The sequence below is a fragment of the Perognathus longimembris genome, chromosome 11 (genome assembly GCF_023159225.1).
Source record: "Perognathus longimembris pacificus isolate PPM17 chromosome 11, ASM2315922v1, whole genome shotgun sequence".
Taxonomy (NCBI): Eukaryota; Metazoa; Chordata; class Mammalia; order Rodentia; family Heteromyidae; genus Perognathus; species Perognathus longimembris.
Window position 1 is genome coordinate 4,562,999 of NC_063171.1, and position 17,440 is coordinate 4,580,438.

Below are 17,440 nucleotides of genomic sequence, written 5' to 3' on the forward strand. Positions count from 1 at the left end.
AAGGTTGCCCATTGGAGAGACATAGTTAGAAACCAAGTCATGATAGTTTGCACACGCACGCATATATGTGGTTACTAGCTGAAACATCTACCACTTGAGCCTTGCCACCAGCCCTGAGTTTTGTTATTTTGATGTTCTTCTTGCTGTTTATCCTTAAGTCGTTGTAGAGGATTCTGTTCACGTGTCAGTTTATGATTATAATGCATCCTGGTTAGCACAGCTCCTTCCATTATTTGATAGTTATTTTGGAGATGGAATTAGAAACGTTTTCTACCTGGGACCCACCAGATCGCAGCCCTTGAGTAGTTAGGATTACAGATATGAGCCACCAGCACCCACACAAACAACCTTAAGTGAAACAACAAAATAATTTGTAAGGGAAGAGTTAAAACAAGTTACTACAATAAGATTTTTATCTCACATTTACGTAAGATTTTATTGCTCTAAGCACTTTATTACACATTCCCAGCAAAAATGTGAAAATAGATATATAAATAAATTCTTTTTTCACTTAGATAGTATTAAAAAGTGTTTAGTGCTTAATTAAAATTTAAGTTGCTTAATCCATAGAATAATAAACTCAATTTTGTGCTTTGAAGATTTCTTTTAATACTATTTTCACATACTTGATTGTAAAAGAAATCTTCAAAATGTAAAATTAATATACTGAGGAAATGGTTCAAATATAGATAATTCTAAGTTAAATGGGTTTACTTCTATGCCATTTCAAAAACGCAGTAATGAATAACAAGTACTGGCATTAGCGTGAACCTATTTAGACTTTTGGTATGGGCAGATTTAATTTTGCAGTGTTTATGAGGGAAACTTAAGTTTTTTAATCCATAAAATAATAAATTAGTCTTTTCTTTATCTTAAAGTATATGGTAAACCTTTAGTATATTTTCCCAAAACAAATTTCAGTCACCAAAATCATAATTTTGAGCTTTCTGTTAGCAGAGCCCAAATAGTAATACCATTAAAGATGAAATCTACAGAAGCTATGTTTTTGCTTCCTCTGATAAAAATGATGGGAATGGAAAACTCTTTTATTACTTATACAAGTGACTAGTCATGTTCTAAACTACATTAAGTGTAAAATTTAAAACTTTTGGGTTGGGTTGAGGATAGTTCATGGAACCTGCAATGTTTCAGTCACTCACTTTCTTATTTCAAGAAAACTTCATTAGACATCTGCTTTGCTGTCCTAGGCTAGTAGCCCATATGTGCTGCTTCAGAATACTAAAGAGAAACTCTACTAGGCACTGGTGGCTCACACCTATAATCCTAGCTGCTCAGGAAGCTGAGATCTGAGGCTTGAGGTTCAAAGCCAGCCTGGGCAGGAAAGTCCAGGAGACTCTAGTCTCCAATTAACTAGCAGAAGGTCATAATTAAAGCTGTGGCTCAAATGGTATCTCCAGCTTTGGGCAAAAAAGCTAAGGGACACACTCAGGCCCTGAGTTCAAGCCCCAGAACTAGCAGGGACAGGGGGTGGGTGGAGGCATAGGGGGGAACCTGACTGCTTTATTGCTTCCTGAGATTGGATGTGTAGCAGAGAACTGCTGTGGCTTCCATGAGCCTGTCTTTCATTTCAGATCTTGATGAATGCCAGACGAAACAACACAATTGTCAGTTCCTCTGTGTCAACACCCTGGGAGGATTCACTTGTAAATGCCCCCCAGGTTTCACCCAGCATCACACTGCTTGCATTGGTAAGGCGAAATTGCAGTCAGGAAATTTACCAGCATTGATTGGTGCCTAAAAGTTGTATTTATAATCATACTCTTGTTTAGAGCCAATACTCAGTTCTTACTAGTGGTCTAAAAAAGTTGTTAATGATACTGGTATTGGAACTAGGAAATTGAAAGGGAATACCAAAATTGAGAGACACAGGGTAAAAAAAGGCAAACAACTTCAAAAGCAATACTTGAAAAACTGTTTGGTGTAAGTGAACTGAACACCTCAGCGGGGGAAAGGGTAAGGGGGAAGGGGGAGGGGGTATGAGGGACAAGGTAACAAACAGTACAAGAAATGTATCCAATGCCTAACGTATGAAACTGTAACCTCTCTGTACATCAGTTTGATAATAAAAATTTTTTTAAATTTTTTTTAAAAAGTTGTTAATGATATGGACAATCTTCACACAAGAACTATATCCACATTTTAAAAAAGGTCTATGAAGCCCCATGTATTTGTGTGGTTGGCATACTCTGTGCAGTGCCTCTGTAGTTGCCTTCTAAGTATGATTCCGGTGTTTAGATAAAATGTGATTAAAGCCTCTCAGCATAGAACATGCTGAGGTTATAAAATCTGATTTTAGAAAGCACATGTTAAGACTTTCAGTCTGTATTACCCAAAAGTATGCTTGTTGTCACCCTAAAATACATTGTAGCTTCAAAATTCAGTGCATTCTGGCTTAAATTGCTGTAAAGTGCTGTTTGCCCATCATGAGCACTGAGGCCTGTCTACATCAGTTCATCTCAGGCGGTGAAATGCTGTCACATAGTGAGTGCTGGGAAAGCTAACTCCCTCCCCTTGGTGCTTTGCTAGACAACAATGAGTGTGGCTCTCAGCCTTCTCTTTGTGGAGCCAAGGGGATCTGCCAGAACACCCCCGGGAGCTTCAGCTGCGAATGCCAACGGGGATTCTCGCTTGATGCCACTGGACTCAACTGTGAAGGTGAGGTTATTTGCTTAGCATCTCTCATTTAAGAGGGAGCTCTGCATAGGTTTCTTTTTAACTTCAAAACCTCAAAATAAATGAGACATGGTGATGACCTAAAAACAATTAAAAGTAAAGAAAGACAAACAATATGTGTCAAAACAGGATCTTGCAATTGAGTTGTGTTCATAAGTTTTCATATATCATTTGGGGTACACAGGCAAACTCAAAGATGATGAAACAAAAATTCTGTCATTTTTGAGGGAACTTATTAAAATAACCAAGCTGTTTGTTTATCAATAATGGAGATGGTAAAGAATTTTTTGCTTAATGCAGTTTGCAGTCATGTAGGAGTATACAAGAAAATAAGGATAATTGGACTTTTCTTCTCTGATTTCTGAATGTTGGAAAGTTAGGTATAAGAGAAGACCTGTTAGGGTAGAGAATTAGAAAAGTGTGCGGGACCCACGGTGGAGAAGGACTAAGCCTTGTGTGTGTTTCATGAGCAGAAACCCCACCCCACTCTTTTCCATATCTTACCAACAGCATGGATTTCCTCTTGCTAAATCCAAAGGAGCATTTAATGGGAGCAAACTTAGAATCTGCCTGTACTTCATAAAATATCACTTAAGTGTTTAATGTTTACATTGCAAATGATCTGGGTTGGTATTTTTACCAGAATACCCCTACCCAAAACTTTAATACTATAATACATCCCTTCACATTTTCACATAGTGCTACTTTGATTGATTTAACTATCCTTTTTAATAATTTTTTCTTAGAAAAATTAGATTTGAATTCTAGAAACCTATCCAATGATTTACTATGCTTTTTATAAAAATTACTGGAGTTTAGTACATATCTTTCAGACATTTGATATTAGTTAAAAATTTAGATTTTAAAATTTTGTCGTTAAAATCATTAAGACATTGAAAGTTTTCTGAACCTACAGCTGCTTGCCATGTGTGAGCTCAGCTTGTAACCATTCACATAAGATACCACTGATTAATTATCTATGTAAATTTGTTATACATACATCAGACATGCCAATTTGTACTTTTAGTCTTCGAGTAGATTTCAAAATCAGTTGTTTTTCTAGAAGGGTTATGCATATAAGAACAAAGAAATTATTCCATGTGCATAAAAACACCACATCTTCTCTTAAAATAATGGACCCAAATACTTAAAAGGCATTTGCTTCTAATTAATGTTGAATGGTAATAAACACGTTTTGTCTACAAAACCACTATACTTTTAGGTCTCTTTAGGGTTTTTACCTTCCCAAAATGAGGATTACATGCGAGTCACTTTTGAGTCTACTGAAATCTATAATGCAAATACACATGCACACACACACAAAATTTACTTAATAAATCATGCCATGTGCAGTGAATCAATCCAAAATGCATAACATTTGGGGTTGCCATGGTTGATTTGCTGGAATTAAGCTGTTCAGAGCACTGATGTGCCACGGTCTGGTGGAAAGCTAAGAATGAGGTGCTTTCTTATCTCCTAACTAATAACCATGTCCTTGGAAGAAAATCCCAGTCTCTGTGTGTCATGTTTTGTTTATTTGTTTGCCCTAAAGATTGTGTTTGGAATGGATTTAGGCAAAATTAGAGGAAAGGGGATATAACGATTTTTCTGGAATTGTGTTTGCAGATGTTGATGAGTGTGATGGAAACCACAGGTGCCAACATGGGTGCCAGAATATCCTGGGGGGCTACAGGTGCGGCTGCCCTCAAGGGTATGTGCAGCACTACCAGTGGAACCAGTGCGTGGGTGAGTACCTGCTTCCACAGCCCCGGCCTTCCTTGTCCTAAACCGCCCCTGCTGAAATGCACACAGATGATGGTGTGTCAACCTAGCCTTTGTTGCAACCTAAACAGCAGCACTTCAGATGGAGGGATGTGAGGCCGTTTTCCTAGTCTCTGCACTTGTGCGTGTTTGCAAGTATCCATGGTTTAAAAAAAAATTGTCTAATTTCCTAAAGGTACCTGAACTAGTGGTTTTATCCTTTTAAATTGCTGCCTAGATTTTAAATTTTTGAAGAGAGTGTTAAGTGTCAAGAATGGTCTCATTTGGGATTGTTTGGGTTTTTTTTTTAATTTTTTTGCCAAGGTTAGTTTGTATCACTAATTTGAGCATTGAAGATTTTGGGATTTTTATAAATCTAAAGGAATTTAGACCAGCCTAATAAGCACAATCCATCTGGCCTCCTCTGTCATACAGATTTACTGAAAGATGTGAAGTCTTTAGGGCAGAAAACATAACTAGACACAATGAATGCTGTTCTCAACTCCAGACAGAATTGTTTATGAAATAAAATACAGTGTATTTCTTTAATGATCATGAAAGTTCTCTTTTTAAGGAACAGTTGATCAAAGAGAACATTATTCTACTTGAATAGCTGGCTGACTAACTTAGACTATGCCTGATTTCTTGGCTGTGTTTATAGACACACCATACAGCACAGCTTGCTGTCAGAAGCTTGCCTCCACTGAACAAAAGGGGAACAAAGATCCTACAGAGAATGTCACCTCCTATTTCCTTGTTATGATTTAAATTATTCCACATATTCTGAGATACACTACTGTAGTAATCCACTAAGTGAATCTAATTTTTATCCTTTGTAATCTTTGCAGAATAATTTCCTAACCATAGTTTAGTGAACTGAGAAGAAACTTGTGATGGATCTCATAGGAAGGAAACTTGTTCTGTGAAATTCTTAACTATGATGTAGCTTTTATTTACTTTTGTTTTTGACAAGACCTGGATTTGAACACAAGGAAGGTGCCCTTCCTCAATGGGCTTGCTTGCTGGGCTAACACACTACTACTGGAGCCATGCTTCTAGCTAGCTTTCTGCTGGTTTCTGCTGGTTACTTTGGAGATGGAGTGTCATGGATTTTACTTCCTGGCTGGCTTTGAACCATGATTCTATGTCCATGATCTTCTTGAGGATCTAGGATGATAGATTGGAGCCACCATTATCCACTCTAAGATTGCAGCCACTGTGGTCTTATGTTAGGTGGAGGCAGATGTTATGCCATAGCAAAGATGCAGACTTGTAGAAGGAAATGCAGAAACGAATGAGTGATCAAAAAGTGGAATGCAAGCAAACCACGTGTGGTAAGCCACACCTAGAATTGCTGCACTTAGGCAACTGAGAGTGGAGTGTGGTGAATTTTAGGGCAGCCTAGGCTAATAAAGTGAGATGTTCTTTTAAAAAGGAAAATCAAACATGAGCCCAAAACTGATAGCACGGAAGCAGATACCTCCCAATTGCAATTGTTAATTTGTGAGCTTTAGCGCCTATGGTTATCTTAAAGCAGCAGACACCTAGGTAGACATAATAGGGATTTATTTCAGAATTATTCTAGACTATTTTCTGCATGATAAAACAAACCAGCAGGGTCTCTAGTAAAATTGCTGCCTTTTTTTAGCTTAAATATATATATATATATATATATATATATATCTGTTGGAATTTGATTCAAATGCAAAACAGAAATAGAAGGAAATACCCTATCAGAAAACCCATATAAGCAACAACTTTACAAAAGAATATGCCCATGAAAAGAACACAAACACATTTTATTTTTTTTATCTGGATGTCTTTAGTCACGCCAATGACGAATGGGAGAACATAGAAAGGACACATTTCTGACAGATTTATCCCAGCTCTCTAGTAAATGGTCAGAACTGTCAGTCAATGCACTAGACTTTTCAGATACACAAAATTACAAATCCAGAATGTTATTAATACTGCAAGAAATTGAAGAAAAATAGAATTTCTTTGAAAGCACCAATATTGAATTTGAAAAAAACACACTTTAAGTACAAACTAACATTTTGATAAGTTCCCACCAGTTGCCATGGAGTTTTTAACATTCTGGCATGCAGAGTTTACAGATGTAGGTAGCTTTTTCAATTATTTGAAAATATTATGATGATTCAAAATGGACTTTGTGTGGATATGAACATTTGCCTACAATGCAAGATACTTAGTTCGGAAACCTTTTGTTATTTAGTGTAACTTTTAGTTCCTTCTAATAGCCTTTCCAGAGTAACCAAAGCATTGATTAGTAAGGTTGGAGTCAATTCAAAGTATGTCTCAAACAAGTCTATATTTATCTAAGTACATAAAACCTTACCATGCTGTGCATTTATAGCATATAACTAGGAGGTATCGCATGGGGTTTCCAAAACACTGACATGCATAAAATTATTCCTGTAAGTGGTATGTTTAAATGCAATTTATTCAATTAATTACTTCTGTCGGGTAATTTTTTTACCTTATATAGTGTCTGAATATATTCATGGTGTGATCATGTCCTCAAATTATAATCTAATTTAGATTCTCTGTTAGGAAAGAAATATTGTGTATGAATGTCAGATCTAATTATAAAAGCAGATGAGCCCTGATGACAGAATTCCAAGTCTGTTGTACACAGAAATAAAATAACACTTATATTTATATGCTATGTAGCTAAGATTTTTGACAGTTAATAAAATTACTCCCCAGGTCATAAAACATTTTCACATATTAGGTAATAGAGCACATTTTATAATCAGTGACTAAGAGTTCTACATTTAGTGATCTCACTTAATTCTGAAGCTATATTTGGTATATAAAAATGTTCTTAATAATGTCTCCCCTTTCATTAACCTCTGTCCACTACTTAGTGAAGTTTAATTTCCCTTCTGAGAAACTCCTTCATTGAGACCCCATCTGTATCTTCCATGTTCTCCTAAACCATACAGATCTGCCTTTCCCTCTCTTGTAGCTGGTGTATGCCTGTGCACATCTACTTGCAAAAGGGTTTGTTTCCTCACATGGCTTAAAATATGTGCCTTTCATATACTAGGTAAACAGACTGTGCTCCATATGCAATCACAGGAATTGAAAGAATTCTATGCAACAAATGTGTTCTGTGCCCTGAGTAAAATTTAGATTATAACAAAGCCTTAAGGATCAAAGCCACATAATACACACACACACACACACACACACACACACACACACCCCTACCAAACAATTAAGAGCAAAATTATAATCTCCACAGTTAAAAGCAGAGCCAGCCTTTGAATTTGTGATACCAGCAACTGCAAGTATAACCTATAATTTTCTGCTGTAAGACCTATGAGTCAGCAGACAGCTAGGTGAAGACCCTTCTCAGAAGGCACAATCTATGTCAAATGGGTACTCAGGAAGTTAAACTTGTACTGTTTTTAGTGAAGTAGAGCTATTGTATTCCTTTATGGTTTTTAAATTGTTATATACTTTCTGCCCATATACAACCAAAGAGAGAGGAATTACTAGATTTGATACAAATACAGATAGAAGCCAGACACCAGTGTCTTACTCCTATAAATCTCAGCTGCTCAGGAAGCTGAGATCTATGGATAGAGGTTCAAAGCCAGCCCTGGTAGGAAATTCCATAGACTTCTATTTCCAACTAAACACCAAAATGCCAGAAGTAGCACAAGTGGTAGACTAACAGCCTTGAACAATAAAGCTAAGGGACAGTGCTCTAACCCTGAATTCAAACCCCAGTACCAGCACAAAAGAAAAAAAAACAAAAACACAGAAATGAGATTTTTTTTTGGTCTTGTGTAAGATTATAGGCATATTCGCTCATGTCTATAACAGTAGCTACTCAGGAGGTTCACATGAGAGGGATCAAAGTTTGAGGCAGAGTAGGCAGAAAGTTCCCCATCTCACAAACTGAATGTGAAAGTATGCATGAGTCATCTCAACTTGCATAAAAAGTGTAAATAGAGGCATCATGGCCCAGGCCAGTCAGAACATAAATGTGTGCAACCCTATTCAAAAAAAAATTAAAAAGGGCTAGGTTAGGGCTTATGTAGTGTAGTAGGACACCTGTCTAAGATGCACAAGGCTGTAAGATCAGTGCTCCGATACAAAAAAAAAAATTAAAAAAAATCCACAAAGTGGGCCATGTACTGCTGCCTCACACCTATATGCCAGCTTCCCAGGAAGCCTAGGTCTAATGATTACAATCAAGCCAGTCAGGGGAGGCAAATCTGAGAAGACTTATTTTCAGCGAACTGGCAAAAAGCTAGCAGTGCAGATATGACTCTAATTGTGTAGAGCACCATCTGAGTGAAAAAGCAAAGCCAGAGGGAGACCCTGAGTTCAAGTCTCAGTGTAATTCACATACCATTTTATAAAATGCAAAAGTAGCTTTTCATACATTCTCACAGGCGTGTCCAGCAATAAATATTACTCATTGCAGAGCATTCTCCTTACCCTGCAAGAGGAAAGCTATAGATCTAGTCACTATATCATTCTCCCTTTCCCCCTCCCTTGGCAGCTACTCATCTACTCTTTCTGCCTAAGGTATAGGCTCATGAAATTACCTTTACTTAGGAGAATAAAACAATATTCATTTGGAAAACAGCAAATATCTGCCCCCAAGGGTTTCACCTGTATTCAGACTCAGCACAACAGAATAAGAAAGGACAAATGGGTTTTGTTTTGTTTTGTTTTTTTAAAGCCGCCAGGCCCCAGTGGCTCATGCCTGTAATCCCTAACTACACAGGAGGCTGAGATCTGAGGATCATGGTTCAAAGCCACCTCAGGCAGTCAGGAAATCTGTGAGACTCTTAATCTCTGATTAAACAACACACACACACACACACACACACACACACACACACACACACACCACAATCCAGAAGTAGATCAGTGCTCCAAGTGGTAAAGCACTAGCCTTGAACATAAAATCTCAGAGACAGCACCCAGGCCCTGAATTCAAGTACAATGACAAGAAGGGGGGAAAAAAAGACTTGAAGCCATAATTTGGGAGAAAATTTCAGATTTCAGCATGCCTTATAAATCAGCTATAAGAATGAAATTTAATTTGGTTCTAAGCTATCTTCCCCATAGTAAGTACTTTGAGACCTCTGCCTTTTTAGCACTGTATCCCTACTTCGTGTGAGCATTTCCTTCTCCATTTCCACAGATGAGAATGAGTGTTCCAACCCCAGCGCCTGTGGCTCTGCTTCCTGCTACAACACCCTGGGGAGTTACAAGTGCGCCTGCCCCTCGGGGTTCTCCTTTGACCAGTTCTCCAGTGCCTGCCATGATGTGAATGAGTGCTCCTCCTCCAAGAACCCCTGCAATTATGGCTGCTCCAATACCGAAGGGGGCTACCTCTGCGGCTGCCCACCGGGGTACTACAGAGTGGGACAGGGGTAAGGCAGCCCATCCATCTCCCACAGGAAGTATGGCTCCGTGCCTGGCCCTCCTTCCTTAGTCTGTTCCCTGGATGCTGCCACTGCAGACAAGGCATTAAAAACCCAAGAGGCAAAGCCAGTCACCAGATGGCTCATACCAGTAATCCTAGCTACTCTGGAGGCTGAGATCTGAGGATTGTGGTTCAAAGCCAGCCTGAGAAGGAAAGCCTGTGAGACTCTGATCTCCAGTAAATTATTAGAAAAGCCAGAAGTGGAGTTATGGTTCAAGTAGTAGAGCACTAGCCTTCAGTGACAAAAGCTCAGGGACAGTGCCCAGGGCCTGAATGAAAGTTCCAGAACCAACAAAAATGAAACATAAACAAAAACAAAAAAGCAACCAAGAGGCACAAGTGCTTCTTGGATCTCTTAGAGGGCACATGGGCTGTGTCACACTGCAGCATGGGCTTTCCTCTTGGGTGCTCCAGAAGACTTAGGCTGTAATACACAGTGATATATTTGGACACAAGGCCATATCCAAGTAGACACTTAAAAATGCAGCTCACCTCTTGCCACAGACCCTGGGCTTAAAGGTAGAGTGGAGATGGCCCCTCCCCAGATTGCTCTCCAAGTTCAGCAGGTGTTAGCTCAGCAGTCCATGAGGAAGGAGTGTTTCTTCCTGTGTCTGTCTGGCTCTCAGCTACTGGACCACATGCCACTGCCTAGCACGGTCCATCTCTATACAACTAAAGGTGCTTCAGTAAAGTGCTCTTAAGTCTTGTCAGTTGTGACCTGGGTCTGGTCTCATGTGCCCGCCCATGGAGACAACAATGCTCCATAGCACAAAGAAATTAGAAGTGGGGGTCATCTTCATGTGTGAGGCAGGTGTTGGGGGATATGACCCATCATTGGTATTCGATAGCCCTCAGCACAAAAGGTTGGATCTAGATAATACTCACTTCGAGCCAATTCACTGACTCTTTCACTAAGATAAGACTTCAGAAATCTCAATTTTTAAAATAGGAGGTTTGTTTGAGCAGCAAACAGGCTTTGGCCTCAAGAAGCAAGTGAACTTCTGTTATTGTTTTTGGAAACACTTACCTGCTTTTACATTCTGGAGCATGCTACCCAAAAGTGCTTCAGTCTGCTAGGATTGAAGACTGGGGAACCTCAGGGTGAGCCCTCAGAAGAGTTATGCTATTTGAAAACAAGGAGAAAGCTATCTACTGAGGATTGGAGGGAAAGAAAAGACCCTGAAGGATATTAGGTTTTTATGGTTATAAGCTTAGAATTTGCTTTGTTGGTTCCATATTTCTGAAGTTGTTGCTGTACCACTCTGCTTCTTGTGAACAGCCACTGTGTGTCTGGAATGGGATTCAGCAAAAGCCAGTACCTATCACTGGACACCGAGGTGGACGAGGAAAATGCTCTGTCCCCAGAAGCATGCTATGAATGCAAAATCAATGGCTACTCCAAGAAAGATGGCAGGCAGAAGAGGAGCATGCAGGACCCCGAGCCCACAGCTGTGAGTAGACCACACCAGTCTTGCCACAGAGCTCATCCACATGAGATGGTCCGTATAATGAAGCTGATGTAGTTTCAACCTCAGGGTAGTTAGACCTACCTGGAAATCTATTTATAGATCTACTCTGAAGGTAAACAAAATATAATGAGTTGAATTGATGATTCAAAACACTAAGAAAAAGACTTGTAAGAGTCACAGTTTCTAATCATTTTCTCTTGGAATGGCTTCTTAATGGTATGGGCATGTGCTACCTGGTTTTGAATATATGCCTTGGTTCTCCCCAGTTTGATTACTTGTGTTACATAGGATATGTTCACTTTATCTTACTCTACCTCAGTTTCCTCACCTGTAAAATGATCATAGTTTTATTCAACATTTGAAGGTGATATGGTGGTTGTTTACACATGTAAACTGGTGCCTGACCCAATCATCTCACATATTCAGTCCCTACTCTCAGTTTATGTCCATTAGAAGAGATGCTGGTGATTTCTCTAATGATCCAACACAGCATGGTCAGACATGGGCCCTCCCCTTACCACTCTTTCCAGTTGATATCACTGGGAATATCCCGCCCAAAATCCTAGTTACTAGTTATGTCAATGGACAATTTGCTTCAGTTTTCTGGGCCTCAGAAACCATCCTTAAAAGTCTCTGAATTTTATAAAAATAACTCAGTGTAACCAGGCACGGGTGGCTTATAGCTATAATCTTAGCTGAAGTCTAAGGATCGTAGTTCAAAGCCAACCTGGGCAGGAAAGTCCTTGAGACTCTTATCTCTACTGAGCTACTAAAAGGCTGAAGTGGAGCTGTGGCTCAAATATTAGAGTACTAGTCGAGCAAAAGAAGTTCAGGGACAGCACCCAGGCCCTGAGTTCAAGCCCCAGGACTGGCACAAAAGAAAAAGCAAAGAAAAGTTAATGTTGTATTTACTTTAAATAGGCTGATGTACTTCTATTTAGCTGTGACAGTTGAGTTATCCATCAAGTCCTCAAAACTACGCATCCAGACATTCTGCTCAGAAAATCTTCCCATTGTGGTCCTTGGAATGTAATGCTGCCTGAACTCTAATAGGTACTTAAGGGCCACCATAGCCACACCCTTAATAGGCACACAGTCAAAGTGTTGTGGGTGTTTTGCTTTTTTTTAGCTTTTCTTGCTTAGAGTACCTCCAATCACTCTTAATTCAGTGGATTTTCTGGGCCCTTCCTCTGGCTTTTTTTAAAATACTTTTTACTTATGTCTATTTTTTTTTTTTTTGTACAGAGGAGTTTCATTGTGAGCTTCCCAAAGCCAGTTCAAGCCAGATCTCTGAGGACTGTGCAGATTACTCCCTCTGTGTATTACCAGGTCCTTAGTAAACTCATCATTTAAGGTCTTACAAACTAGAGCCAGGCCTTCAGCATGAAGGTCCTCAACAGCATATAGGCCCTGCTTTTTTTTTTTTTTTACAGTGATGGCCCCCAGGAAAAAAAATTGCACTTATTTCCTAAAGTGTCTTTAAAAAGACGTCTGTATACAGATAAGGACACTATAATAAACATGCAGAAAGGTTGAACTGTGAGTGCTCTTTCTAGTATTGGTGCTGTAACTTTAAGGATCTCCTTAAGGCCAAGTGAGAAATCCAGGTAAAGGTTTACAGGGCACTCCATGCCCTAAGCCTTTCCTCCCAGCTGTAAGGAGTTCACAGTAGCCTCTTCCACCATCACAACTAGTGCAGAAAGGAAGAGCAATGGAAAGCCACAGCCTGTCACTGTCGCTGTGTCCCCAGGTCACCCATCCCTTTCCAGTGGGTCTCAATTGCCTTCCTGCTCTTTCCCCAGGTGGATCAGGTCAGCCTCGAGAGCATGGACATAGACACCCCAGTCAGCATGAAGTTCAACCTCTCAGACCTCGGCTCTAAGGAGCACATCCTGGAACTCATGCCCGCCATCGAGCCCCTCAACAACCACATCCGCTATGTCATCTCCCAAGGCAACGACGATGGCTTCTTCCGACTTCACCAAAGGAACGGACTCAGCTACCTGCACACGGCCAGGAAGAAGCCCACACCTGGCATGTACACACTGGAGATCAGCAGCGTCCCCCTCTACAAGAAGAAGGAGCTGAAGAAGCTAGAGGAGAGAAACGAGGATGACTATCTCCTGGGGGAGCTGGGGGAGGCCCTCAGGATGAGGCTGCAGATCCAGCTGTACTAACCCTTCACAGAGGCGCTTCCAGGCCCAGAGCGCAGCAGAACCGGGCTTCAGAGACACAGGAAAAGTCAAAGACTGAATTCTGTAGAGGAAAACAAATTACTTTGGTTTCTTTCCTCCTATGTCAGACTTTGGAATGTTGACCTGCACGGGGAGGGGTAACAGACTCTAGTGTGGCCAAAGATTTGAGTACAAAGGCAATCGTAGTTACTGTATTTTTATATAACTTCATTTTAAAATATATTTTTAAACATAAATGTTCAAGAGATCAGCATATGGCACTAAATGCACAAAATAATGTGAGCTTCCCTCCCTCCCTCCCCCCCATTAGCAGTCTGTAACACTTTGGGTATTTTGCTATAGTTGCTAGTTTAAAAATATAGATGTTTATTTATTTTTAATGCAGTAATATATGGAGAAATGAACAAAACTATGTAAACAAAAAGGGAAACTTACTTGTTTTTCCTTAGATTTATAAATTTGAGCTATTTCTTTTAGAGGTGCTTTAAAAAAATTCAGTAGATTCAAGAAAAGTTTCCTTTGTTTTTTTCTGCCAGTCATCTACCTGGTAAACACCTGCCTACTTTAAAGAAAGCCTCAGAAAACTGAATGGGCAATGTGATCAATAATCTAAAAGACACAAATGTCATTAGAGCAAAGGAGGGCAAAGTCAGAAGAGCTCCTTGTGACACAATTCATATCACCAGAGTTGCCAGGCAATGATAAATGAAGTACAACCACTGTAGCAAAATACCTTGACTGCTTGTGAGCATTGGAGACCAGACTGTACTGTATCTCCTTTCCAACCTCAAGGAACCACGTGTGCTACCCAGAACACCTCATTCCCACCCAGGGTGCACTGCGCACTGTGGGCCCCGGCAGCTGAAGAACTGCCAGTTCCTCTGAGTGGGGACACCCGGCGTTCTATAGTGTTTGGTGCTGTCTTAGATTAATGGTGCATTTATTTTTGTTCAAGCTATTTCAGGATTGCCATATGTGCAAACAAATCATGCAGTGCAGCAAGGAGTATATGTTGTTGTTGTGTTGTTGTTATAAATCCATTTTTTTAGAATTTTCATTAATACTGTAGTTATACACCATATGCCTTCTTTTTTATCATAGCTTATTGTGTATGAAAGATGTTTGTACCATGAATTAATGTTAGTTTGCTTTAGTCATGTGAAAGAGCTGTTGTACCGGGAGATGCTAATAAGAGCCGGTCTTCGTGTTCTTTATCCTCAGCAACCTGTCCCTTGACCACTGACCAGACCTCACACGTGAATGGCCAAAGCACACCCCAACTCCTGTCTGTTCCTCACACCTGTGTTCACCAAAGAGTAGTCACCAGTTAGAGCTATTATTTTGGACTGGTTTTATTTTTGTTTGTAATAACTAAAAAAAGAAGTTGTAAATTTGTAATCAAGTGTTTGTGAGGAAAAAGTGGTTTTTGATTTTGGTTTTATATGTCTCTGTATCAAATATGACACTTTCCGTTCAATAAAGCTTATTTTGGGGTAATTTTCTGGCTTACGAGTTTGATGAAATGACAACCCCTGTTATTTTTGTTATCATATAAAGAGAAGTGTTAGCAAACATAGGAAACCAAGTAAGCATGAGCAGGAATTGTTGACTGATGTATAAAGCTACAATTGAACAGCACAATGAGATATTAGCATCTGCATAGATTCTGAGCTTCCGGGGCCTCATCTTTCTGGTGATGGCAGAAAATTTTCATCACTTCTTCCATATGTCCACTTTTGGAAGCAATTGTTTATAAAGCATCCTGGAGCACTTGCAAGGAAGTGAAACATTGAAACATAACTTTAGAGAATCCTCTTTTTCTTTGGGTTTTGGGGCCTTCTACTTGCTAGGCAGCACGCTACCCCTTGAATCATGCTTTGTGCTTCTGTTATTTGTCAAATCGTGCCTTGCAGTTTTTTTCCTAGGCCACCCAGGACTTTGGCTCCTCCTCTCTCTGTTTCTCACTTACCTAGGATAACGGATGCATGCCTGTTTTATTGGATGATATGGAATCTTGTGAACATTTTTCCCCAGCTGCCCTTGAGCCACTATCCTCCCAATCTCCACCTTCCAAGTACGTAGAATAACAAGACTGAACCACCACCATCCCTAAAACTTTTTTTTAAATATTTTATTATAAAACTGAATTACAGAAAGGTTAAGTTCCATACATTAGGCATTGGATACATTTCTTGTACTGTTTGTTACCTCGTCCCTCATTCACACTTCCCCATCCCCATTTCCTTTTCCCCCTCCATGAGTTGTTCAGTTCATTTACACCAAACAGTTTTGAAAGTATTGCTTTTGTAGTTGTTTGTCTTTTTTTACCCTGTGTCTCTCGATTTTGGTATTCCCTTTCAATTTCCTAGTTCTAATACCAGTATACACGGTTTCCTATATACTCAGATAAAATACAGAGATAGTGTAGGTACAACGAAAGGAAGGTGATACAAGAAGATCATCAATAATAGAAGCTACAGTTACAATGGCATGTTGAAAGTAGTTACAACTGTGATATACCAATCGTTTATATAACATGGAGTTCATTTCACTTAGCATGATCTTTTTTTTTTTCAAATTTTTATTATCAAACTGATGTACAGAGAAGTTACAGTTTCATACGTTAGGCATTGGATACATTACTTGTACTGTTTGTTACCTCGTCCCTCACACCTCATCTTATGTGTTCATAAGGGTATAGCTATTGGGCTCTTGTGATCTTCTGCTGTGACTTGCCTAAACCTGTGGTGATTATTCCTTATAACGGAGAACATAGAATCCATGTTTCTTTGGGACTAGCTCACTTCACTTGGTATAACTTTTTCCAAGTCCTTCCATTTCCTTACAAATGGGGCAATGTCATTCTTTCTGATAGAGGCATAAAATTCTATTGTGTATATGTACCGCATTTTCCTGATCCATTCGTCTACTGAGGGCCATCTGGGTTGGTTCCAGATTCTAGCTATGACAAATTGTGCTGCGGTGAACATTGTTGTGCTGGTGGCTTTAGTGTGATTTTGTTTGTGGTCTTTTGGATAGATACCCAAAAGTGGGGCTGCTGGGTCATGGGGGAGTTCTATGTTTAGCCTTCTGAGGAATCTCCATACCGCTTTACAGAGTGGCTAAACCAGTTTACATTCCCACCAACAATGAAGTAGGGTTCCCTTTTGGCCACATTCCCTCCAACAATTGTTATTGTTAGTTTTCTTGATATATGACATTCTTACTGGGGTGAGATGGAATCTCAATGTTGTTTTGATTTGCATTTCTTTTATTGCCAGTGATGTAGAGCACTTTTTCATATGTCTCTTGGCCATTCTCATTTCTTCATCAAAGAAGTCTCTTTGTAAGTCTTTAGCCCACTTGATGAGGGGGCTATGGGTTCTTTGCGGTTTTGTTTTGGAGGAAGGTAATTTTTTTAGTTCTGCATATATTTTAGATATGAGGCCTTTGTCCATTGAATGGCCGGTAATGATCTTCTCCCAATCTGTGGGCTTTCTGATTATCTTGTGAACTATGTCCTTTACCATACAGAAGCTCTGCAGTTTGATGCAGTCCCATTTGTCCAACCTTTCTTTGATTTGTAGCCTTTCTGGGTCTTTGTTAAGGAAGTGACGTCCTGTGCCAAGGAGCCCAAGTGTTTCTCCTACTCCTTCTTTAATGTTATCAGGGTGTCTGTTTTGATTTTGAGGTCTTTCATCCATTTGGAATTGATTTTGGTGCAAGGTGATATATAAGGATCTAGTTGTAGTTTGTTGCAGGTGTTGAACCAGTTTTGCCAGCACCATTTGTTAAAGAGGCTATCTTTCTTCCAGACTATTGTTTTAGCTCCTTTATCAAAG

General features: G+C 39.6%; 1 protein-coding gene across 1 annotated transcript in view; it reads left to right on the forward strand.

Annotated features, from left to right (window-relative positions):
• Fbn2 (fibrillin 2) overlaps positions 1-15,095 on the forward strand; it is a 228,437-nt gene extending 213,342 nt beyond the window's left edge. The window contains exons 60-65 of the mRNA XM_048357068.1: positions 1,593-1,709; positions 2,548-2,676; positions 4,321-4,440; positions 9,650-9,881; positions 11,214-11,385; positions 13,206-15,095. Of these exons, the coding sequence (XP_048213025.1) occupies positions 1,593-1,709; positions 2,548-2,676; positions 4,321-4,440; positions 9,650-9,881; positions 11,214-11,385; positions 13,206-13,580 (1,145 nt within the window). The 3' untranslated portion in view covers positions 13,581-15,095. The remainder of the gene's footprint in view (positions 1-1,592; positions 1,710-2,547; positions 2,677-4,320; positions 4,441-9,649; positions 9,882-11,213; positions 11,386-13,205) is intronic.
• Positions 15,096-17,440: the final 2,345 nt, after the last annotated feature.